This window comes from Parastagonospora nodorum (assembly GCF_000146915.1).
Source record: "Parastagonospora nodorum SN15 chromosome Unknown scaffold_34, whole genome shotgun sequence".
NCBI lineage: Eukaryota > Fungi > Ascomycota > Dothideomycetes > Pleosporales > Phaeosphaeriaceae > Parastagonospora > Parastagonospora nodorum.
In genome coordinates, this window is record NW_001884582.1 from 214,787 (window position 1) to 238,348 (window position 23,562).

The window sequence follows — 23,562 nt, forward strand, 5'->3', positions numbered from 1 at the left end:
ATACGTATCGACCCAAAAGACATACTTCGGTACTGCAGCCTAATTAGCCAAAAATTCACAATCATACTTCACAAACATACCAAGATGATGACTCAACTTCTCCCTCACCCACCCCCTAACCTCCTCCGCACTAACCTCCCCATCCCCCCCAACCACAAACGCCGCAACAACCTCTCCATACCGCTCATCTGGCAGCCCCACAACACTCACTTCCTTGACATTCGGGTGCGCGAAGAGGCAGTTCTCGACTTCTAGCGGATGAATGTTTTCACCACCTTTAATAATCAGGTCTTTGATACGCCCCGTGATCTTGACATAGCCTAGTTCATCCATGCTCGCCTCGTCGCCCGTGTGCATCCACAACACGCCGTTCTCGTCTGGAACGAGAGATTCCTGTGTGCGTTTTGGGTCGCCCCAGTAGCCTTTCATCACGAGGTAGCCTGACACGGCCAGTTCGCCGCGCTGGCCGATGGCGAGGGTTTGAGACCAATCAGAGGGGTTTACGACTTTGGCTTGGACGTGCGGCATCAGTCTGCCTACGCTGTCGATGCGCTTGTCCATGGGGTCATCGGTGGTGGTCATGATGGATACGGGGCTGGTTTCAGTCATGCCGTAGCAGATGGTGAGTTCAGTGAGGTTGAGCTGTTTGTGGAGTTTGCGCATGAGCTCGGAGGGGATGGATGAGCCTGCTGCGATGCCAGTGCGGAGGTATTGATAGCCATCGCGGGGGACGGCGCCGTGGGCGAGGAGATCGAGTTCGGCGACGAACATGGTGGGCACGCCGTAGAGGGCGGTGGCTTTGTGTTCGCGGACGGCTTCGAGGGTGGCGAGCGGGTCGAAGGCTTCTTTGGGGAAGACGATGGCTGAGCCGTGGGTTGCGGTTGCCATGTAGCCTAGGATGCAGCCAAAGCAGCTGGTGGGTGTTAGCCAGTGCATTCATCATAATCAGGAGAGAAAGTCCATACTGGAACAGTGGAGGTGGGCAGCACACGACATCGTCCGGTGTCAACAGCATCCTATCCCCAATGCTATTCCCATTATTCAAGATACTCCTGTGACTCAAGCACGCAGCCTTGGGCATGGATGTCGTCCCACTGGTAAACTGAATATTCGCGATCTCATGCGGATCCAGTCCTTGGTCTTCCAACGCACTTCCCTGTCCACCATCTTCCACCACATGCTCATATCTGCGTATACTCTTGTATTCCGAGATATCTATCCTCCCCGCCGAATTGTCCACGAGCACAACATTCTTCAACGACGGCACAAGCTCAGACTCGAGTTTCGACCCAGCGAGGTTCGGCACGAGATGTGTGAGGAGCGAGATATTCGACCGCGGCTCCTTGCGCGGAAGATTCGTTTCAGCGCCGATAATGAGGTGTGAAGCTTCGAGGTGGTTCAGTGCGGAGAGGACTTGCGGCGCGTTGAAAGCTGGGTTCAACGGGACCTACACACTCTGTATTAGCTCTCAAGAACCACCTCGATCATACCAAATGTACTCACCAATATCGCCCCAAGTTTAAACAGCGCATACGTAGCCTTGATAACGTGTCAATTCCCTTTTCCCATATCGTCTTCGCATGCAAACATACAGTAGCAAACTCGACATTATTCCCCAACGAAACAGCAACTCTATCCCCCTTCCTCACCCCCAGACTCTGTAACCCTCGTGCCAATTTGTTCGACTCGCGATCCAACGCATCGTACGTAAGTGTCGTCCGCTGATGATGCGAAATCACCCTGTCTATCCGTCAACAAAAGTCCTTTTCCCATCCCCTACACAAATCCCTTACGCATTCCGATCCCCAAACTCCCTCACCACACCCTTAAAATGTTCCGGAACCGTCTGTTCCAGCAAAGCAGGCTGTTCATCCCATCAGCTCCCCCCTCAATTCCCCAATGCGCAATAGTTCCGTACCTCGGTCGGTCCCACCGCAAAAGACGTGGTGAGCAGGCCGCGCCGCGGGTTACGCAGCAGACATGGTGGAGCTCGAGAGCGAGCAAAGAGCGTCCGAAGCATCGTCACCCCTCATGAGTGTTGGAGAAGACATGGAGAGCGTCTGCATGGGTGGAGAATTGATGCTGCGAGACTGGACTGGCTTCGGAACTGGGCCGCGGGTGGCCGCACGTCAGGGACGAGTATGCGGGGTAGCTCCGCACTGTGGCTTGAGCCTCGAGTGGGGTCTGAACTTGTGGGCAAACATGGGCGACATGGACGGGTTTGGTACAATGGTAAACGTGAAGCAGATTGTGATGCATATTTCCAAATGCTTTCTTTCTGGTGCAACAGCGAAGGTTGTAATTCTCGACGCAACCTTTAAATCCCAGAATCTTCGACTATCGCTCAAACTCCAACACCCTTCTACTAGCATCACTTGCCGACCGATTCCTTGTTGTCTTGATCTCACTTGGGCTACCAGCCGACAATAGATCTGGAGCATCACCTTTCGCAACATCCACGCCAGCAGTCTCCGCACCTTCAAGGAGATCAGAGTCCTTTGCGTCTTCATCTTCATCGTCGTCTTCCCTACCATGCCTTGCCTCCCTGTCAAGCTCCTTTTGTGCTTCGTCATATCTGCGCCTGACCTCTGCTGCGACGCGCATGCCATCTGTGACGATGTTGTCCAGCATGCCTCGTAGACCCTTGCCTGGTGGGACGACTCCAGCTCCTGCACCGCCAACAACGCCCATACCACTGCCCACGCCGGCTGCTTGCTTTCCTGCATTTGAGAAAGTCGTTAGGTTTGCAGAACTGGAAGAGAATGGTAGTGATTCATCAGCGAGACGGAAGGATGATGAGAAGCCAACCTCAAAGAACTGCTCGAGCACCTCATCTGCCAGGATGACCATCCTGAATGTAGGTAGCGTGATGTGTAGGGGCTTGTTGGGGTCGAGTGCGAGATTGGCTGATTCTGCCTTTTGATTGCGTTCTGCTGATTCTGAGTCTGTCGTGTGTGTTGACGCGGCCGGAGAGAGCGGGTTCTTGTTAGACTTGACGGGCGTCTTTGATGCTTTGGGTGTAGATGGCTCCGAGCCAAAGTCGATGAGATCGTCCTCTTCTTCGTCATCATCTCCAATGGCAAAATTGTCTACACCATCCTTCGCTTGCTCCACTGCCCGGCTGTCTTGATTTGATGGGTGATCAGGATCGGCGTATTCGAAACACCTTCGAATGAATGCGGAGACACTGCTGAGGAACTGTTCGTCGCGAGTGAGCCGTTCTGGGTTGTTGCTAATATCGGTCGTCGATGTTGATGGGCTTGCGTCCACAACCCCTCTCCGGGACAGGAACAAAAGGGCCTCTGATATCCGTAGTATGCCCTCGCGATCGACCTTGCCATCGCCGTCATCATCATACAGCTCAAAGAAGTAGCTAATATTGGACATGATGTCCTTGGTTCCTTTGACGTGAGCGAATCCGGTTACGACGTTTTGTAACGACAGGGAGTCAGTCATGTCCACGTCCCATCGCCGGAACAAACGTCGCATGAACTCATGCTCTGCTGGCTCCGGTCCGGATCCCCAAGGTGACATTGGTGGCTTGTTCCTCAAGCTGCTGCCAAAGTAAGAGTGTGTTGCTTGGGTGTTATTGGCTTCGGCAGGAGAGCTAGGGGAGTCGGTGATAGCCCACTTCGCAATACCTATCACAAGCATTAGTACACCACGATTCGCGTGCAACGACGCCCAACTTACCAGCAAGGAACTCTCTAAAAGCATCGTAGTCCATCTGGGTCGGACTCGGTCCAAGAGCTACTCGGCCCTTCTCCGCACTGTTGCCTGGAATCCCAGTGACAATCTCGTTCGCTTTCATCTTACTAGCTTTCGCTTTTCTTTCAGCCTCCTGCTGCATGATCTCCGCTCGCTGTTGCCGCTCGTAGAGCACAGCGTAGAACTTGTCATACAAAAATCCCAGATCGGCAACGCTTAGCTTCTTGCTCTCGGGACCAAGATTCCTGATAGAAGTGCGCTTGGCGAAATTCTCAATGTTCTCCAAGACCGCGTCTTTGTGCTTCCCTCGCTGTTCTGAGATGGTGTTTTGCGTGATACCAGCAAACTCCTTGAATGCCACAACCATAAGCTCTTGGAATCGAGTGACCGCTCGTAGCTTAGGGTTTTCCGACTTGGGATGCGCTGACTCGTCCAGTCGCGAGAAGTACGACTTGAGGACAGAGATGAAGGCGCCGTCGTCTGTAGCGTCGAGTAGCTCTTCACCGTTGATACGAAGGATGGCAAGTCCGATCTGGAAGAGGACTTTCGGGCCTTCTAGGAAGAAAACGTCTAGTACACGGAAAGCAAATATTAAGGGCATAGAGTTGATGTAGAGTGAAAGAAACCAAGGTAAAGAAACTACAGACAGTTGAACGTCTGATTTGACCAAATGATCCCAGAGAATGGGCATCGTCTTCTCAACAAGCGACTCGAAGACTTTCTGATCCAGCAGTGTGCCGTACATGGTTTGCGAGTAGTAGCCAGGCAACAGGCGGTCACACAGCACGGACAGGAGGAAGAAAGCTTGAGGATTCAGACATGTATCTTGGCTAGTCAGATCACAGCATTCGTTGTGGAGGGGCAGTACATACATCAGAAGCGCGGCGACAACGATGTTCATTGCCTGACAGTAGCCGACTTCCTCATTCGTCCAGCTGTAAGCTGTCAGGACTCTGCGCAGCCGGCCGATGCCCTCTTCGCTCTGGAAACCTGGGTATTCTGGCAAACTCCTGTTCAAGTCCTTCTCGATTTCGTCTATTGCTAGCGATTCTCGCCCGGAGAACTTTTGTAGTGTTTGGGTGTATTGATTTGGATTCTGTAGGCGAAGGAAGAACGCGCCGGACGTGAGCTCCCACATCTCGCCGCGTAATCGGTTTGGTAAGCCAACACGGATGAGCTTGTGGAAGGTAGGTTGTCTAATGAGTGTCGCACTTCGCCCGTTGTCTGCACCGTATTAGAGTACGTACCGCAAGCGTCTTCAACGAAACATACCTCGCAGATACTCGCGCCAGAGTCTGATCTTGGTCGCGTCTCTCAGTTTCCGGGCATTACCTGGGTATCGAAAGATCATGCCCAGGCCAGTATCCGGATGCTCCTTGCCAGGCTTCGCGCCGTCTTCAGCCGCCTTCTTCTCCTCTGCATCGGTCAAGAGGTACTCCGAATAGCAGTGTCCCACCACTCTTCTCAGATTCTCCACCTCCTTGACGCCCTCTCTCAAGCCCTTCTTGAGACCATCGCAAAAGCGCTCGCAAGCTTGTCGCGACCCCGCCAGCTGGATCGTGAGCTTCTGACCAGCAGGAGCCTGTGTCTTAGAGTCGGGCACCCCGTTCCATGTCGTTATGGCAAGCGCAAACATGTAGCTCTGGCTATGCAGACGCTCGACCCTGCGTATGCCGCATAGCGGCAACGTGAAACCGTTCCCAGCCGGCCCTGCCCCGTGTGTCTGTCCGGTGAAGCTGCTGCTGGAGCTCAGCGTGGCCGTGTTGACAAAGCTGGAGCCCTGCGTTGAGAAGCAGAGATACTGCTCGCTAAGGTGCAGCTTCCCGACATAGTGATTGCCCTGGCTCCGATCCTTCTCCACAGATGTGACGTCCCCAGGACCCCTCGTTGTGTGGTGGGGTGAAAGTGTGAGCTCGGCGGTGATCTCCTGGAGGGGGTTCTGGGTGTCAGGCAGGCGGAACTGGTGGCGGAAGAGGGTCGCTTTGGAGGGTCTGCGGTCGGTCGTGGCTGGGGCAGCTATGTTGTTCAGCGTCGGTTCGATGTACGACTGTGCCTTCTGCACCAAGCTCGAGATGTTGAACATATTTTTGGACCGGCCAGATGTCAGGTGGGTTGTACTTTGGCAATTATGCCTTTATGCTTCATTGCGCGGAACAGAAGTCGTGTTTTACTGGTTCCTCTGCACAAGCCGGGGACCTATGCAGGGCGGGCGATGGTGGAGTCGTAGTTCTGCCACACGCGCGCACGGATCCCAGTGGCTGAAGTGTGGCGCTTATGTAAGACACCCGCGAGACTGTCTGAACGGAATGACGCATCTGTCCATGATACCCGGATCTTCAGCTCAAATGTCTTACTTTCCCGTGGCATTTATTCACGTGTGGCAGAAAATGATACCAAACAAGGGCGGTGAACGTAAAGACTGCGATCCATCTCAAGTCAATTTCGCGAATGCTGCTCTGCTGGAAAGTCACAACAGCGAAGTCAAAGGCCATGTCCCAACACCTGCACAACCAATGACAAACATGTCTACATCTACAATCAACACGATTCCATTCTCATCCATGTCAAACCCTCAGACTCACTACACTGTCTCAACCTCCAACCTAACCCACGGCCTCTCCGCACTCCCCTTCGCCATCCCATAAGTAAAATTCCAAAACTCAAACTCATTCACCGGCTTCCACATCCCCCCAACATACCCGCCAAACTCCACTCCCACCTTCAAATCCACACTGCCCGTGACATTTACCTTTACCCCTTCTACATCCTCCCAACCCCCAACATCCCGCTTCCCGTCCCACCCATTCGTGCCCACCAAAAAGCTAAACGAACTCGACACATTGCCCTGCGGGTATCGGACTTCCAGATACCCAGGCCCGACATCGACGTCGAGCGCGTAAGTCTGCGCGTACAAGGATAGCCAGCCGACGCTCCCATCAGACCGCAGCCATTGTACGACCGCCGGATTGAACGAGTTGGGATTTTTAGCGGGTCCGCCGATGACGTTTTCGGCGAAAGATTCGGCGCCGATGGTCAGGTTGGGCGAGAGCCAGGCGGTGATGTTGCGCGGGTACGTGTCGAAGGGAGGGGAGAAGGCGGATGTGCGCACGGTGTGGGTGCCGGGGAAAGATGTGAGTGCGGAGAGGGTGGAATTGGGAACGAGGGTATTGTGGTAGGGGGCGAGGATGGCGACGAGGGGGGAGATGGCGAAGTCGTCTTTATGGCCCATTGCGTAGGGCTATATGGTATGTTAGTTTGTGAATTTTGAGAAATGGGGTGGGAGAACTTACTTTTGGATGGATGGGTGCAGCATCTTTGCCGACGAGCGTCCACATTTGAAGGGCGAGGATGCTGAGGTAGCGGTTCATGTCAAAGCCGTAGCTTCGGTCCCAGGGACCTGCGACATTTCTGAGGTTGGCGTTGTACAGCTGTCCGAGCGAAGTCCAGGTTTGGCGAATCATCTCAGGTCCGTATTGTCCCATCAGACTGTCTTGTGGCATGTACTTTGCCCACAGAGTCATTGCGAAGAGTGAGACTCCAGCATATGTGCCCGAGTTGAACTCCGAAAGCGTGTTGTCGCGTTTAAACAGGTCGATGATGTCCTTTGCATATGCTTCGCCAGCTACTGTCATGTTTGAGTCGTTGCTGCGGCGTCCGACCCAACCAGATACGAATGCGCGCATGATGGACGGATTGCTGTAGGCTGGGTATAGATTGTCGTCGTCCAGACCTCCTACGCGGTAGCTATCGCCAATGGTCGTGTTGTAGAGGCTCTCCATCATGTACTCCTGCACATCCTCTGGCAGCAGATGCGCGAACTCCTCCAACATAACAACGAACGTGGTGCCCACAAAGCCGCGCCAGTTCGGATCCCACGAGTTGTATATCTTCGCCGGATATTGCACGGTTCCCACAGTAGGTTCTTCAGGATAGATCTGATAGTCCGCATACCTGGCAATTTCTGTCAGTCGCCAAAACTCTCATACCCGTAACATTGCTTAGACACCGACTTACCACTGCTGACTCTCATTCTTAAATTGCGCTCCAACAACATTCTTCACAATCCGAACTGCCTGCTCCACGTCATCCGCTTGATTCCTCGCCAACAACCCCGCCGCATACCACACACTCGCTCTCGTCTCATGCGTCAACGCCGCCGCATCCAGATTGAACAAATATCCTCTTTCGCTATCATAGTACATGTCCATCCAGCTCATCGACTCCTGCAGCAAATTCGCCGCAAACGCCTCTGTGCCATTGCGCTTCTCATACCCAGCATGCGCGAACGCAGCAACGCCCAACGCAGCAATTATCCCTCGTAGCGCGAACATTTTGCAAGAGTTGCACTGCGCGCAACGCAGGCGGCGCACACATGATGTTTATCTCAGCGCGCCGAGGGAGCCATCACGAATGCAGCAACGGCACGCCTTGGAAGACACGATAACGAGGGGAAACTTGTCATGTTCAGGGTTATTCTCCGCCTTGCGATGGCTATCTGCTGTGGGGTTCGGGAGAATTCAAGCGAGGACGTCGGAAAGTGTATCGATCTAGGATGGTGGGCCGGGGTTCTACCTTGGGGGAGGAAGGTGGTAATGGCGCACGACGTGACATACATCGCTGAAGCTGAGATGTTGATGCTTTGCTGTCGGTATCGCAATAATCATGTTAGGACAAGCCGAACAGAGTTGCGTCTTACCGTGCGAAGGTAAGCGTGCATGCTCTTTCGAAGATCGCCATACCAGGACGGTACACTCGCTCTCTACGATGGGGGTGTCTTGGCCGTATATGGGACGCTGATAAACATCGACAGCATCAACAATGCTATTCGTTCTGTACATATTTAGTTATCCGTAGGACGCGTACCCCAGATTATGCCCAAGGCCCATCGTTCTGACATCAACTCCCAACATCTTGATTGCTGCGCTCATCACAGCCTCCCCCACGGTCTCAAAAGGCCCGAACCAGCCCGACACCTTCTCCCAACGTCTGCCAACGCTGCCCATATGTTTCTGCCTGGTCATCACATTGCATTCCCTCCCGCCGAAGCAATGTCCTGCATCACAAATATGAAGCAACTGCAGCGGGCCGTAGCGCTCTCCGCACAGTGCCGCTTGCGTCAACCTCGACCCACTGTCGTTCATGAAGCAGGCGAAATAGTTCACGATACTCGATGATGTAGCCCAAATTGGGCATCTATTTCCCACGGTCCGACTGTATGGCCTCGGTAGGACCGAATGTGATTGTGATAAGATCGTCATAGCGTGGGCAGCACTGGCGCCCGTGTCGATCAGCGGATAGTGCCAAAGCTTGAATTCATGACGGGTGAAGCGCGGAATATGTGGTCCACGGCATGAGCGGCACGGTCGGCATAGGGTAGTTTCGGGTGCTACGCGTCGAGACACAGGTTTGTAATGGGATTCTATCACAGGAATATCACAGCGGACGTGTGTATTGCGGTGTGCTGATGTAGACGAGCAGTGGAGAGCCTCTAGTCTTCTGCATATGGACGACATGGCCGGATGCGGCCTGCAGAAGTCGCCCTGAGTGCATGCGACGGGACATGTTCCTATCTAATCCACACAAGTAATGGCGCTTACGGACAGTCAGCTGACATCTGGCCGAGTGGGGCCGCGATCGGACACTGTGAGAGTGAGCGTGGGAATCGGGCAGACTAAGACGGGCGATCCGGAACAGCGGGTGCAGATTTTGCTTCACATGTTGTTGGGACAAGATAGATTGATGTGAGGGGCGTCGCGTTGGGTAGCAAGCTGTCCAAGTGCGGAAGAGCACAAGCCGGGCGCAGCAGGGAACCCGCATGCCTGGAACCGACGTCTAACGTGATCTGTGAAGCGTCAATCAAAGGTATCTATGAGTCTTCGTTGCATTAAGTGGTTTCATTCGCTGTCCTAGGTCCCTTTTGTGGGCAATGTGTGACAATTGAGTGACCATCCCAGTCATCGGACATGCTCTCGTGAAAATGGAAATCGTCGTGAAAGGGTATATACATTCGGAGGAGAAAGACATCCAGTGCACCGGAATGGTCAAGCCATATGGTGAGCGTCAGGGTAGATCATCAAGATCGTGGACGGCGGACTACGAGTCAACATCAACTCGGTGCCACCCGTGCACGTGAAACATACTTTCGTCCACAAGCCAATAGGCTTTTCAGAAGAGAATACTACGTTCAAGTCGATGCTCCCAGCAAAGTCGGAAACGGATAAGGAAAAACTGCTAACCCTGGCACGGAAACAAAGTTGTGACACATCCCTATTCAAAGACAAGCGATAGAATGAAAAACCATGGCTCATGAGAGTAGAATAGGTCCTGGGTGCGGATCCAGTTCCAGGTGCTGGGAGGAGCAACCATCCATTGTGGGCCAGTTTAGCATTTTACCAATGCGCGGAGATGGTCTAGGTGATCCTTTGGGTCATGAGCTCGGTCCATTAAAAGTATTAAGTGGCCAGAATCGAGACGCGCCTTCCAGACACCAGACGAGGGGTATCCCAGGGTTGCAAAAAAGCAAGAGGTGAAGTAATGCCAGGCTGGTAAGAACTCCATACAGCAGAGAAAAGCAATTGACAGCGAGTATACTAGTATCGTTTTGAAGATCCAGACTGAGGATTTCTCGAAGACTGTGGCTGTTGCGACAGTGGGTATTCTATGGATGGCGATGTTAGTGGGCGAACACGAGTTTGGAGACGAATGGAATCCATCACTTACGGCGACCATCGGACGCGATATAGTAACCTGGAGCAGGTGTGGCACTACTGGGGCTTAGCGATAGACCAAATATTGTTCGTCGAAATATCCAAAATACCTTGGGGTGGCATAGGGGCCCGCGGTGGATGCAGTTGAACGTCCATGGGCGGCGTATGGATCCGACTGGGAGTGGGCCGGATAGGACGAGTATGAGCCCTGTGAGTATGGGTCCCGGCCACCAGCGGGCTGCTGGTAGGCCGAATATGGGTCCGCTGGCTGTGTCCTTGGTGCGGCCGAGGCAGGGGCAGCAGAGTACGCGGAATGCGAAGATCCATAAGATGGGGCTGTTGGGGTGGTAGTGTAATGGGAGTCATGAGTAGCACTGCCAGCATAGCTCGGCGACGTGTACGCCGTTCTTGACGATGTCGACTGACGAGCTGGCTGTTCATAGGCAGGCTCCGCCGCCGACTGGTCGAACGGTTTAGAAGGACCCCAATGCTGGCGGGCAGCATGTGTTCGGGAGTCCTGGTATGCTACTAAAGAAGCGTTAGGGCCTCCGGATACCTTAGTATCTCGCACATAAGGACTGTGACTACCTCCACGTCCAGCCTCGCCCGGTTGCCGTTCCTGTTGCCAACGCTGTGAGTCCATCTTCAGATCCTGAATCATCTGCGATGTCAGGGTTCGGTATGCAGTAATCCAGTAGCCAGGCTGGCCCTATATCGTTGTCAGTAAAAGTGCAGAGTGAGGCGGGGGAAGTGATCCGGACCTGGTACTCTCCAGTGCCTACGCCAGGCCTCACCAGCGCGTCTGGGCCAAGGTAGCGCTGGATGTCGGCCGTAATGACCTCTCGAGCAATGCCGTCGCCCGGCACAAACCATTGATTCGCGCGCGACATGGCGATGGAGAGGTGTGCAGGAAGGAGACGGAAAGAAAGATGACACTGATGTCAGTGTCCGGATGGGCCAAGCTACGGGAGCTAAATGGAAGATTGAGGGGGCTTTAGGTTCTAGGCTAATGCTCCAGAATCTTAACCGTCAGCACGGGTGAAAAAAACAGGATCCTTTGGTGTCTGAGGGCTTCAGATGTCCAGAGTAGTTCCAGAAAGAAGCGCAAAAGCAGGAGCAGCAGGCAAAGGCGGGGGTCCTGACCAATATACCGGCACTTGGGGGCTGGTCTGTGACAGAGAAATCCTCGAGCGTGTGGCTGCGGCGGCCTTCTTTGGGACTCCGAGGGCAAGGATAGCCTCTAGATGGTGCAGTGTCCTTGGTGGGGGGGCGCAAACTCCACTGTCGTGGTCCGACAGGTTACTAGAAAGTATACGGTACTACTGTGTCGCGCGCTCACGGGCAAACAGTCGCAGTATAGGCGACGGATGAAGTACCTGCTGGTGCTCAACGTATGCGGCTCTTTTGCAACGCAGTTGAGGTCAGCGGGAGACTGGGTGGCCGGCTGCAGATGTGGCGGGTTCACGATTGGCTAGGCAGCGACGGGCGTCTGCACGTCAATCGGTCGGGCAGCAAGTCGACGACACAGGCGAGGTGCAGCGAAGTGATGGTGAAGTCACACAGCAACGTGAGTTGGGGTGATGGGGCGGGTCGACCTAGGGTGATGAAGCGTGCGATGGAGCAGCAACAGCAGCAGAGGGAGGAGGAAGGAAGAAAAGTGCTTGTTACCGAAGGCGCCCGAAGGTCTTATTTTGACGTACGCGACAACGCCCGCGGCCTCAGGTCCCCATAGAAAAGAACAGCTCGAGCTGGCGCGCGACTTGGGTACCACCGCACCTTGCTGCAGCTCAGGTGGGCTGCAAACTGTGGGGACGCCCGCCAGTGGTGGCGCCGTTGGGCACCAACCTGCGAAGGTGCCCAGCCAGAGCCCTGCTGCACGCCCCCTCGCTGCGACCGCATTACGTAGGGGCCATTGCTGTAACCAGTTCGAGTACCGTTAGGAACGGCGGATCGATCGCCTCAGAGCCACAAAGAGAATAGAAAACACCGTGGCGGTAGGAGCCGTGGCAAAGAACCGGAGTCACTGGCCGCAGCCTGCCCGAGGAGCGTGCTGCATGGAGCTAGCCGAGCCTTGGCGGTACACATTGTAAAAAACCGTCCGATACCACGCTGACGCCTAACGACCCTGCATCCCCCAACAGCGATCAAGGCCCTTACAGTACTGACGCTTCCGTTGAGTGACGTTGTGCGGCCGTCTCTTCGGGACAGGTGGTGTGGTCAGATGGCGACGCTTTCTGTCAGACCAGTCGACGCTTCTCACCGACTCTCTCTTTCACGACACCACGCTATGACGGCCGCGACACTCGCCTGAGTCGTGCTGCGATGCCGACGATAGACGAGAAGCTTGCCTGCTTGGGCACAGTTGCATGGTCTCGACCTCTCAGGCATGCGCGAGGAGACAGCGCAGCTCGGTATTTCAATAAGAGCACGTCTTGGGAGCCGCTATTGGCCTCACCGGTACCAGCCTTGTGCTCCAAGTTTGCCGCATCTGCGGTGTGCTTTTTCACACCGCTGCCTATAGGAAGCCACCCTTCCGCCCCGGCCTCGACTTTTGTTTTGCACCTCGTGGCCTCTGCCTATTAGCTGGATGCCATTTGCTATCTGGCCGACAGTACTTCCTTATGCAGCACTTCATGACGGGTCACAATCTTGTCAGGCACCGAGCACGTGTTTCCCTGGCACGAGAGCTGCAACCACCCGATGGTGCTTACGACTACATTGCGGTGCCCAAGTCTAGCAGTGGCTTGCACTACCACGCATATCCAAAATCGTCTAGACCTGCACTATGCTGTGCCCATACACCGTTCGTGGCAGCCTCAATCTGTCTCATATCTCCCTGATCTTGAACCCTGTGCGCGGCGCATGTACGCGAATTTCGGCTTTTCCTTTCGTCTTCACAGCTATCGTTACCTCGTCTGGAGTCAGTCCCACAAGTCTTCCGCGGTCTCTATACTCAGTCCCCCAGTCAGCTGCATAGACTTCGACTTCGGCTCCGTGCTTGAGACCTGTAGGGTCCTTCGCATCTACTGAGACGTGGGCAGACGCTGATCCGGATGAATGGGACGAAAGCCGCCGCAGCTTCGCCGTCGAGCGCTGTAGGGTCGGGGCGCATTCGACTTTGCTGTATCGACGGCCGCCGCGGTATCTATCGAACCAGGCGAAGACCTTTGGGTAGAGTTTTGCCGAAATAAAGTCTTCTGGAAGCTGCAGACCAGCCGCGAAGTCGAGCATGAATAGTGCTGTGTAGTGTTAGCCAGGACTACCATGCTGACTAGTGACAGTACTAGCACAGCTGACATTGATATAGGCCAGAATAGGAATGTGGTACAGCCTTCGCCTTCACGACGGCTCACAGCATATGAGACGCTGACTGATCGATCGACGGCGCTCAGCGGCCACTCAGCAATTGCGCCTGTCGTGCAACCACAGTTGGGGCACACTTGCGGAACATTATCGAGGAAAATGCAGACTCACCATTAATGTCTGCCAACTTTGGTCCTTCTTCGCCAAACACCCAGCTCCTGCCATCCGCCATGATTGTCTCCTCAAAGAACGACACCATGTTTCTGATGTAGTTCAAACACTCTGCATACCCGCCCTCCAGCTCTTCCTTACTCCAATTCCTTCCCAGCATTCCCTGTCTGTCTTTGAAGAACGTCGGTTCATGCGCCATTTTCACGGGCACTAGTCCCGCTGCCATGCCAAACACCGGCCCTTCAACAATGTATTTCTCAATTAACTGCCCCACGAACTTATCTGCAGGTTTCGAGGCGCCGAGCGGTGCGCCCGTGAGTCCAGGATGCGCTTCAAGCGCGCGCAGAATCAGCCTCGTGTCGAGATATACATCCGACCCGATAGTGAGAATAGGGATGCGGCGGTATTGCACAGGAAGCAGCGCCAGATCCGGACGTGGCATCGTAAAGGGTTGTTCCTACATGCCATCCTTATCAGCCTGACCCTCACAACGCATGAATAGTATACACCGAAACATACGCATAATCCATACCCGACGCCCCTCAGCGCCAAATACGCAGCCACGCGCTTCCCAAACGGCGAGAAAGCATACGTATACAAAATGATATCATTCGGCGGTTTGGTGGCACTCATCTTTGCTTCTCCTACTTGGCTCAAACTTCCAGGAGTGTATTTCGTGAAAACCCGCGGAACGCTTCAATTGACATGAAGTCGAGCACGATTCGTCATAGTCGCGCTTGATCCCCTCATCCAGCTTATTCACGAGCGGACTCGTCTCCGACTCCACTCTCCGCTCCCAAACTTGCGTCTAGCGTGAAAATGGTCGGATGGAAGCACTGCCTCCGACACAACGACAAGCCCCGTCTTCCTGACCCTACCAGCTTCCATACTCCCGACAACTTAACCGAAGCTGCACGCAGAGAAAATGACATGTATTACGAGCTGGAACCAACTTATGAATACCTCGCTTAGTCCCGTGTTGCGCGTCTTTCTTCCCCGCCGCTTCAATACCACTACTTCCACGGGCGCCAAGAGCAACATCTCAATTTCCCAAACCATTCCCAGAGTCCAGCCTTCCAGAGCCCAATCCACACGATCCGGACCCGAGATCCAAAAGGTCCCTGTCCACGTTCGCCCCGCGGAGCGCAGCGCGGAGTGCGGACGTCTCCGTCTCCGGGGCGCTTGACATCACCACCCACGCACTGATCGTCTCGGTACTCACACTGTCAGAGGGCGAGGGCCGGCGCGGTACTTTGATTGTAGTTGCTTGATGATCTACACCCTGTGGCTTTGCAAAAGTTTAAAGTTTGGCATTATTTGCATCTGTGGCGTTATAGTTTCTGCGCGCGCGCGTGTGTTGGTGCCCAAAGGAACGGTGAAAGCTTACCAGAGGGCTGGAAGGTTTGAGGCTGGCTCGTGTCAGGTTGGTTGGAGCGAGGATTTGCGCGAACATTTTATCAGTGGCTTTAGTTTCGAGCTCTGGAGTTTTGAAGATGGTGGGTTACATTGTCACAGTGCAGTGCGTCAAGAAAAGAGGTGCTTGTGGGTGTGGAAGAAGCTTTTGGATTGGGTTGGGTATAGTCTAGTATGTCTATCTCGTTGAATCGTATGGTAGGCAAAACTCGCAGCTCGTTCGCAGTGAGGCATATCGCAGTAAACGCTTCCTGTGTCGCAAAGAAAGGAAGCTTGCAGAACTCGGGGGGTATCTGAGGGTATCGTTGCCATCATCCCATAACGCCTTCGCAGTGCAGTGCAGTCGAATGCAGCAAAGAAGTCAAGACAAAAAAGATCAATCTTGTCATCGCAGCAAACAAAAAAAAGAAAAAACGCCATTCATATCCTTGGTGTCGTGTCGCGTCCGTAAATCTCATCCATCATCCATCATAGCAATCTTGAATCATGCGCGCTCAGTATGTGGCCACATACTCAATGCCAGCCCATTTCTCGTAGCCAGCAATGGCTCTGCTAGCGATGTTTGCAATCTGCTCGGTCCACCAGTAGGCACCAATGTCCTGCGCAAGCGGGATGCCAAGGAGGTGACGCCCGTTGCCGTACGCGCCGCCGGTGTTGTAGGAGCTGCCACTGCTGGAAGTGTAGCCGTTGGCTGTCTCCCAGGCTTTGACCTTCATCCACTGCCACACGGCCAGGAAGGAGACAAGAGCAGCGATGAAATAAATGACTTGCGAGAAGCTGGTCGTGTTGGGCTTGACGTTCTGGGTATTGCGGTGCAATTGTGAAATGACGTGGGGCTGCTCCTCGGTGATGTGAGGCTCGTCAATGATGCGCCTCAGGTCTTCGATGGTACGGTCCTTATCTTCGATCACGCGAGCCTGGTCTTCCACCAAGTCGGTCTGATCTTCAGGTGCTGAGGCCTCGAAAGTCTGGACGCTAGCGGTAGTGGTTGTAGGTGAGGGGGAGCAGACCTCGACAGGGATACAGTCATGTGTGACGGTGATGGAGCTGATGCCGCTTGTCGCTCTCGTCGCATGACGGGCCTGGATGGGCGCTGATTCGTGAAGCGTCGTGATGGGTGCGAGATCATGGTTGGAGGCTGGCACAGTCGGCTGTACAGTAACAGACGCGGTATCGACGATGCTTGAGGTCAGCCGAGGAGTCTCGGTCTGAGTGGAAGTCGTGGTGCTAGCGACAACCGCGGGTGCAACAGGTGTGGTGATGACGGATGCAGCATCCACAATCTCTGCGGTGAGATCCTGAAGGTCTGTCTGCATCGAAGTGCTGGCGAACGTAATTGCGCGTTCGATGGGTGTAACTGATGCAGCCTCGTTGATGCTGAGAGTAAGGGTGGGAGCAGACGCTTCAACAACTTCGATTGGTGAAATGTTGTTGATCTCATCGACGGCGCCGAGGGTGTGAGGGGGAGCAACGATATCGATGGGTGACATGCTGAAGTACTCGCTGGCATCGGTGCTGAGGCGCTGGGTCGGAACCTCGATAGGTGAAGTGCCAGTGGTCTCAAAGGCACCGATGCTCAAGCGCTGGGTTGGAACTTCGACAGGCGACACGCTGAAGTACTCCTCACTTGCACTGGTGCTCAAGCGCTGGGGTCGGAACCTCAATGGGTGAGGTGCTGGTGGCCTCATTTGCACCGATGCTCAAGCGCTGGGATTGGAACGCCGACGGGCGACACACTGAAATACTCCTCACTCGCACCGATGCTCAAGTGCTGGGCTGGTACGTCGATGGGTGAAGTGCTGGTGGTCTTGAAGGCACCAAGGCTCAAGCGCTGGGACGGAACAGCAACCGGTACCACACTAACGCTCTCTGTCTGGTCGATGCTGAGGCGCTGGCCGGGAGGCGCAATAGGCGCGGTCTCAATCACAGACACCGGAGACAGCTCGTTCTCAGGCACCTCATGCGTGTCGGATTCGTGGTCGTTGAAGTCGTCCTCGTTCCAGTCAGACAGCTCGTCAGCCAGCGACGTTCCGAGATCGCCAAGTGCGGGCGGGGCCTCGTTGTTGTGCGAGGTGGCTGCAGCAAGAGTGGCTTTGGCAGCGGCATCGGCGGCGTGCATGTTGCGCTCGCGCTCCTTCTGGTACTGCAGCTCGAGGCTGGCGATGCGCTCGTCCTTGACCAGCAGCATGTGGGGGTACTGGCGGATCTGCTCGTCGCGGTATGCGAGGTCGGCCTTGAGGTTCTCGACAGACTCCTGCAGCGTGACGGCCAGCTCGACGCGGCTCTCGAGGTCGTCGATCTTGCTGCGGTCTTCCTGCCACTGCTCGTACAGGCTGTCGTAGCGCATCTGCAGGTCGAGCGTCTGGGCCTCGGCGTCATCTTTGGTGCGGGTGAGGGCGTTGTAGGCGGCGCGGATGTTCTCCTGGTCGGCATAGGCGCGGGCGAGGATCGACTCGTTGTGCGTGGCATTGGCCTTGTGGTCGTCGACGTCGCGCTGCAGCTTCTCGTTGGCCTTGGCGAGCTTCTCGTAGTCGCCGTTCAGGCGCTCAAGGTCGCCCTCGTGCGCCTTCTTGGTGTCCTCAAGATGCTGCCTGGCCTTCTTCAGCTCCTCCTGGGCCTTGCTGAGCTCCGACGACCGCTCTTTGATCGCGCCAGCCTTGCGGATGAGGTCACCCTCGTACTGCTCGATGACCTTGGAGGCCTCGGCGTCCTTCTTTTGCAGGTCCTCGACCTTCTGCTCGAGCTCCTGCAGCTTGTCAAAGGTGCTGCTGTTGTCGGCCATGTTCTTCTCTTGTTGGAGAGAAGGTGCACCCGAGGTGCGCAATTGCCTGAAAGCGCTTCGAGCGAGGTCTTTGGCTTTGACCAGCTCCGCGCTAAGGAGCCGGTTCTGGCCTAGCGCCGTCTCTAGCTGCAGCTCCAGCTGCGCACCTCGCACCTCCGCATCCTCGACCTGCTGCTGTGCTGAGCCCTTGAAGGCGAGGTTGTTGGGCAGAGCCCCGCCCGTGAAGGCAAAGTCGGTGGTCTTGGTGAAGATGGACATTTCGTCCGGGGTCGTGGGGTGTGGTGGAGGGTGGTATGGAGAGGGAGTTGAAGGGAAAAGAGCAGGAGCAGTGTAATGGCGATGGAGTATGGCTTATGTATCTAGTGACGGAGGCTGCTGCTATTATTGTGTGTCCTCATTCACCTTGGAATGAAGACAATAGCGGGGGAGCGGCATCAAAGTCTTGGTGAACTCGAGGTGAAAGGGCACGGCCAGGTGAAGGAGCATCAAACATGTTCGGAATGACAAGCATAGCTGACTTGAGTGCTTCGTAGTCGCCAGGCTGATATATAGCGGTACAGATGAACCATCAGCCTGAATCTACACGCAGCTCCCCAGATCGTAGACAGGATGGTAAGGAGGTACAGAACACCTCCGAGATATACTCAAGTACTCACATTCAGCCTTCATCAAACCCTTGGATACATCCACCATAACCCTTAAGCCACCGGCCTACTCTCCTGCAGTAGATTGCCATCCTCCGGCCCAGTGAACTTCTTCCTCCCCGTAGTCATCCAAAACACCAAACTAACCAACATCACCAGCCCAGTAGCAGCACTAGTGTAGTTCATGTTCTCGCTGTCCACCGGTGTAACAGAAGGCAGGTTAGCAATGATGCATATGAAAGCAAGGTATATGAAGCCGATGATGTTGAGGACGATGCCCCATTTCCCCAGTGAATACGGCCCTTCGAGACGCGTCTTCTTGCCGGAAAAGTGTGCGAGAATGCGGGAAAGGAGGGGCATGAGGTAGGACAGATCTATCACGATTTAGCAGTGCAGTGACGGGAGATGCAGAGCCCTTACAGAAGCCCTGCGTTGCAATGGCGATGATCGTGTTGAACCCCGTTGTCGTGCCGAAGTAGATGGAATTAAATGCCATCTGAACAACTGCTGTGAGAATGACAGCATAGACCGGCACACTCCTACTCGACACCTTGCTCAGTGTCTCAGAGAATGGCAGCCCATTATCGCGAGCAAAAGCATACACTGCCCGCGAACCCTCTGCCATCAGCGAATTGGCGCAGACAGTGGCAATAATAGCTATCATCGAAGCTAGTGTAGACGTCCCGGCGATGTTATTTGTAGAATTGAAGATGATCTCAATCACTGGTACGCCAGTTGGAGTGCTTCCTGTCGCCTCGAGGTCGCCGATGCAGAAGCAGAGTGCAATCAACCAGATGAAGCCCGTGAAAAAGCCGATGTAGACTGCCATGATGATGGCGCGCGGCGCTTGCTTGCGGGCATTCTTGATTTCTTCCGTCATGTGTGCAGGCGCATCGTAGCAGCACATGCCGAAGGCGCCTTGTAGAATGCCCAGACAGGCTGCGTATGGTGCGTTCCAGCCTGTGAAGTTCTCAAAGTCGCTGAAGACGTACTTGGCGGACTGCTTGTGGTCGTTGGTGGCCAAAATGGTGATGAGACATACAGCGAAGGAGAGAAGATTCCAGATGAAGATCGCTTTAGAGAGTTTGTTGAGGATGTGCGGCAAGTAGATGTTGGAAAGAGCTGCGATCACCGTGATCAGGTAGGCTATGAGGACAGTGTGCCATCGCTCAATCGTGAAGCCGTAGTTGAGCTGCGCAGTTCCGAGGACAAAATTGGTGGCAACAAAATTATTGACTGCACCCATACAGATAATGCCAATCAGCATGAACCAGCCACAGATGTAGCTAAAGGGCCTGGCGACGCTGCTAGGTGCAAGGATAGCAACCCAACTATACTGTCCACCAGCGACCGGATATCTGTTCAAGTCGGTCAGAGTACTCTCATGCATTCCGTGAACTTGGAGACCTACGCGCTACACATCTCCGCCATCGAATATGCCACAGCCAAAGTTACAAGACAGACTCCGAGCCAGCCCCATACCATTACAGGCGGCCCACCAGACTCGACCCCAATAATAAGCACCCCCGAAAGCGCAGTCCAAGACGTGACAATGCTGAATGAGAAGCCGACCATGCCCAGCAGTCCAAAGCTCCTCTTGAGTTCTTCAACACCATCATATCAGTACTCTGTCCAAAACAACCCTCAAGACATGATTCCACTTACCCTGCGTATACCCAAGCTGCGCAAGGACTTCATCATCGCTATCAACCACCGCCACCTTCTTCTCCGGGTCAGAAACAGGACTGGACGCCATATTGCTTCCTAGAGAAACCGCAATCTTTCAAAGCCAGTCGAAAACACAGTAGGCGTGACGTGACAGTCTCATGGATGTATAAGTACACCTCCACACTTGCCCTGCATTATCTCAATTCCCAGGTATCGACATGACAAGCAGCCGTTACACTGCGCCATCGGAAGATAGGCAAGCATAAACTACTGCAATGCATGTCCCATCAGAGATAGTCGCGTGCAGCATCTTATCTTGAATGCACGTCATTGGCTGGGTATGCGATAGCTGTACGAGATAGGCAGTCGCGAACCGATGGCGGAAAGTGGGGTCGATGCTGCGGGAGGGGCGCGGCATATCTACGGGTATATACATGGAGTCGAATACTTCTATGACTGTCTGTGAGTGTGAAGACGTTATCATGGTTGGGAGAAGGCAAGAGAATGGGAGAGCAGTAAAAATGACAGTCTGTCAGAGACAGAAATGTGGTTCAGCATGTGAATTTCACACCCACACTAGGGTCATAATTGAGCAGCAGCGAACCCCAAAATAAAATGCGAAGACAGATTTACATTCCATAGTGTCTTAGCACATGTTCTTGACGAAGCATCTATTACTTCAAAGGTATAAACAAGTATAAGCCCACATTTTCTAAACCCCCAAATCTCAAGCTACAGGCGTAGCCTCCGCCCTCTTGAAATCCACAATCGTCGTAAACTTCTTCCCATCATTCCGGCACTACAACCACTCATTAGCATCCACATCCACATCCCAAACCCCAACTCCCAATCAAGCCACTTACACAAACGTCAATTGTATTCGCCCCACACGCCTGTCCATCATACACCTTGCGGCAATCATATCTATACGCATCAGCAACAGCACCAGCATCACCTCTACTTCCACTGCTCGTCAAACGTACATGAGCTTCGACGCCGAATTCGTGTACTGCCTAAACGTGCCGCCAACGCACCCAAACATGCCGCTCGTGCACGGATTCTCCTTGGTAACCAGGCTCTCGACGACGTTGCATTGGGAGTCGTACACGTTCCAGGTGGACGTGTCGCCGGTGGTTTGCACGTTGCCGACGGCGAAGTTGGCGCCGGGGCAGACGGCGGAGGCGAAGGTCGCTAGGAGCGAGGGGAGGAGGATGGAGGTGCGCATTGTTCTGATTGGGGTGGATGGATGGGGGAAGGAGAAGAAGATGATGATGATGATGATGATGATGATGATGAGACACAATCCATTACTGCTTGGTAGGTGTTCTTATATACACGTTTTTCTAGTCTGGCAAAGCTTCCTCTTTCTTGTGAGATTTGATGGGTGGTCGTCGCATGGTAGATCGACAAGGCGTGCCGCGACGAGAGGCTGAGTGGTGAGTGTTAGGCTGGATTGAGTGCATTGCGCGAAGTATACCTATGTTTAGAGGACCTTCGGTGGGACGTCGGATCCCGGGAGCTCCCTGACGTTGTTGATGGCCTCATCGCTCGCGAGTAAATCTTTTTCATTTAGTAACTCCGTTGCTGATCCCAACACGGCGGGACGTGGAAATGGTAATTGAGGCTGAGGTACTGTGGGGATGCGCGGTGGTTTGGCGGTGCATCTGCGGAACACTGCATCCGATAGAAAGGCGTTGGCGCTGGTGGCCTAAAAGGTGATGGAAGTTGTCGACGACTAGTCCTGTCAAAACTGTCAGAGCCAGTTCAAGTATCAGGGTCTCGAAGTCTAGTGACGCTCACGTATACGACCCATTTGTCGTCTGGTTGTTCGCTCGCCGGACCGTGCAGTCATTAGACGTATTTCAAGGCAAACAGGTAAGCGTCTCTCGTCACGCATCAGTCACAAGGCACTCAATAGTCAACAGCTGGTGCATAGAACGTGTATGCATTCGACTATATACTAGCCGTTTCGATAGCTGAAAAGCCTCATATCGACTTTGGAATCATATCCAGACCGCCCATGAAACAATAACGCCGTTACATCCGTTATTCCCAAATCATACCCATGAACAATGTGTCGCAGGCGCGCACGATTCGTGAGAGAAGAAGCTTAACCACCGAAACCGTAGAGGGTACGGCCCTGGCGCTTGAGCGCGTAGACGACGTCGAGGGAGGTGACGGTCTTGCGCTTGGCGTGCTCGGTGTAGGTGACGGCGTCGCGGATCACACTCTCGAGGAACGTCTTGAGGACACCACGGGTCTCTTCGTAGATCACTGGGAGGTTGTTAGAATATGGGATAGCGGCAGTGAGGTTGAGAAGGACTTACTGGCAGAGATACGCTTGACACCGCCACGACGAGCGAGACGACGGATGGCGGGCTTGGTGATACCCTGGATGTTGTCACGAAGAATCTTGCGGTGACGCTTGGCGCCGCCCTTGCCGAGACCCTTGCCACCTTTGCCGCCTGGAGAGAGGAGTTAGCATCGTGCATCGAGGTAGAGGAGGGATGCGTGGTGGTATGCTGATGTCGCGATGTGTAAAGGTGGGGCGACGCGTTGAGGCTGAACAACACCAAGCGCGGCATGCAAGATGATCGCGCAGTGGCGGCACCCCAACACCATCGCTGCACACGCGATGACAAACAAGAATCGAAGAAAGCAAGATAGTACTTACGACCAGTCATATTTGCTAGGGTGTTAGTGGGTTGATGTGTAGTGGATGGAAAGTCTTTTGTAAACCCAGTTGCGGTGAGGATAGACGTGTAAGAGCGAGAAAGAAAGAAGAAAAGCGAATAAAAGGCGCGGGCGGCGCGAGGCCTAAATAGCTGGGAGGCGCGCTCGCAAGATCACCGCGCTAAGCTGCGTTGGGCGGCAGGCAGAAACGCGGAGCAAGAACGAGGAAAATCAAAGCCAGGACCGCTGCGGCCAGCAAGAAAACCAAAAGTCGTGGAAAGCTGCCACTCGAAAGCAGATGCTGTTGTTAGGCGCGCCTGGCCCCCAGATCAAAGGGATCGCGTGGCAGTGGGTCCGTGCGGGAACTTCAAACCGGGGCTTGCGACCAACACCAGCTTCTGCGTTCGCGATTGTGCTGCAAGAACGCGTCGGATGCTTGTGCATCTGTGTGAAATAGAAGTAGATCGGTCTGCGTACAATCAGGTCCATTTCA

General features: G+C 54.3%; 10 protein-coding genes across 10 annotated transcripts; all 10 read right to left on the bottom strand.

The window, feature by feature from the left end:
• Positions 1 to 39: 39 nt before the first annotated feature.
• Positions 40 to 888, bottom strand: SNOG_14895 (hypothetical protein; the record flags this gene model as incomplete). Its single annotated transcript, XM_001805013.1, has 1 exon — positions 40 to 888. The coding sequence occupies one exon, from the start codon at positions 886 to 888 to the stop codon at positions 40 to 42; it is 849 nt and encodes a 282-aa protein (XP_001805065.1).
• Positions 889 to 2,337: 1,449 nt separating this feature from the next.
• SNOG_14896 (hypothetical protein) lies at positions 2,338 to 5,791 on the bottom strand (the record flags this gene model as incomplete). The annotated part of the gene is made up of 3 exons (XM_001805014.1): positions 2,338 to 3,641; positions 3,694 to 4,932; positions 4,981 to 5,791. The coding sequence occupies 3 exons, from the start codon at positions 5,789 to 5,791 to the stop codon at positions 2,338 to 2,340; spliced, it is 3,354 nt and encodes a 1,117-aa protein (XP_001805066.1).
• Positions 5,792 to 6,289: 498 nt separating this feature from the next.
• On the bottom strand, positions 6,290 to 8,039 carry SNOG_14897 (hypothetical protein; the record flags this gene model as incomplete). Its single annotated transcript, XM_001805015.1, has 3 exons — positions 6,290 to 6,946; positions 6,999 to 7,659; positions 7,723 to 8,039. The coding sequence occupies 3 exons, from the start codon at positions 8,037 to 8,039 to the stop codon at positions 6,290 to 6,292; spliced, it is 1,635 nt and encodes a 544-aa protein (XP_001805067.1).
• Positions 8,040 to 10,482: 2,443 nt separating this feature from the next.
• On the bottom strand, positions 10,483 to 11,305 carry SNOG_14898 (hypothetical protein; the record flags this gene model as incomplete). Its single annotated transcript, XM_001805016.1, has 2 exons — positions 10,483 to 11,124; positions 11,210 to 11,305. 2 exons carry the CDS (start codon positions 11,303 to 11,305, stop codon positions 10,483 to 10,485), a joined length of 738 nt encoding a protein of 245 aa, XP_001805068.1.
• Positions 11,306 to 13,241: 1,936 nt separating this feature from the next.
• On the bottom strand, positions 13,242 to 14,522 carry SNOG_14899 (hypothetical protein; the record flags this gene model as incomplete). The annotated part of the gene is made up of 3 exons (XM_001805017.1): positions 13,242 to 13,654; positions 13,890 to 14,346; positions 14,409 to 14,522. 3 exons carry the CDS (start codon positions 14,520 to 14,522, stop codon positions 13,242 to 13,244), a joined length of 984 nt encoding a protein of 327 aa, XP_001805069.1.
• Positions 14,523 to 14,931: 409 nt separating this feature from the next.
• SNOG_14900 (hypothetical protein) lies at positions 14,932 to 15,342 on the bottom strand (the record flags this gene model as incomplete). Its single annotated transcript, XM_001805018.1, has 2 exons — positions 14,932 to 15,177; positions 15,277 to 15,342. 2 exons carry the CDS (start codon positions 15,340 to 15,342, stop codon positions 14,932 to 14,934), a joined length of 312 nt encoding a protein of 103 aa, XP_001805070.1.
• A 454-nt stretch (positions 15,343 to 15,796) lies between these two features.
• On the bottom strand, positions 15,797 to 18,342 carry SNOG_14901 (hypothetical protein; the record flags this gene model as incomplete). Its single annotated transcript, XM_001805019.1, has 2 exons — positions 15,797 to 16,948; positions 17,038 to 18,342. 2 exons carry the CDS (start codon positions 18,340 to 18,342, stop codon positions 15,797 to 15,799), a joined length of 2,457 nt encoding a protein of 818 aa, XP_001805071.1.
• A 440-nt stretch (positions 18,343 to 18,782) lies between these two features.
• SNOG_14902 (hypothetical protein) lies at positions 18,783 to 19,974 on the bottom strand (the record flags this gene model as incomplete). Its single annotated transcript, XM_001805020.1, has 2 exons — positions 18,783 to 19,102; positions 19,149 to 19,974. 2 exons carry the CDS (start codon positions 19,972 to 19,974, stop codon positions 18,783 to 18,785), a joined length of 1,146 nt encoding a protein of 381 aa, XP_001805072.1.
• A 1,149-nt stretch (positions 19,975 to 21,123) lies between these two features.
• SNOG_14903 (hypothetical protein) lies at positions 21,124 to 21,621 on the bottom strand (the record flags this gene model as incomplete). Its single annotated transcript, XM_001805021.1, has 3 exons — positions 21,124 to 21,195; positions 21,260 to 21,320; positions 21,380 to 21,621. The coding sequence occupies 3 exons, from the start codon at positions 21,619 to 21,621 to the stop codon at positions 21,124 to 21,126; spliced, it is 375 nt and encodes a 124-aa protein (XP_001805073.1).
• Positions 21,622 to 22,321: 700 nt separating this feature from the next.
• On the bottom strand, positions 22,322 to 23,166 carry SNOG_14904 (hypothetical protein). The gene is made up of 3 exons (XM_001805022.1): positions 23,071 to 23,166; positions 22,724 to 22,861; positions 22,322 to 22,670 (listed from the first exon to the last, which is right to left on the bottom strand). Exons 1-3 carry the CDS (start codon positions 23,078 to 23,080, stop codon positions 22,507 to 22,509), a joined length of 312 nt encoding a protein of 103 aa, XP_001805074.1. The 5' UTR covers positions 23,081 to 23,166; the 3' UTR covers positions 22,322 to 22,506.
• Positions 23,167 to 23,562: the final 396 nt, after the last annotated feature.

Bases quoted from the DNA above. Each gene is read 5' to 3' on its own strand.
- SNOG_14904 (XM_001805022.1), bottom strand. The intron at 22,671-22,723 runs GTAAGTCCTTCT...ACAACCTCCCAG, and splicing joins TGTCAAGCGTATCTCTGCCA to TGATCTACGAAGAGACCCGT.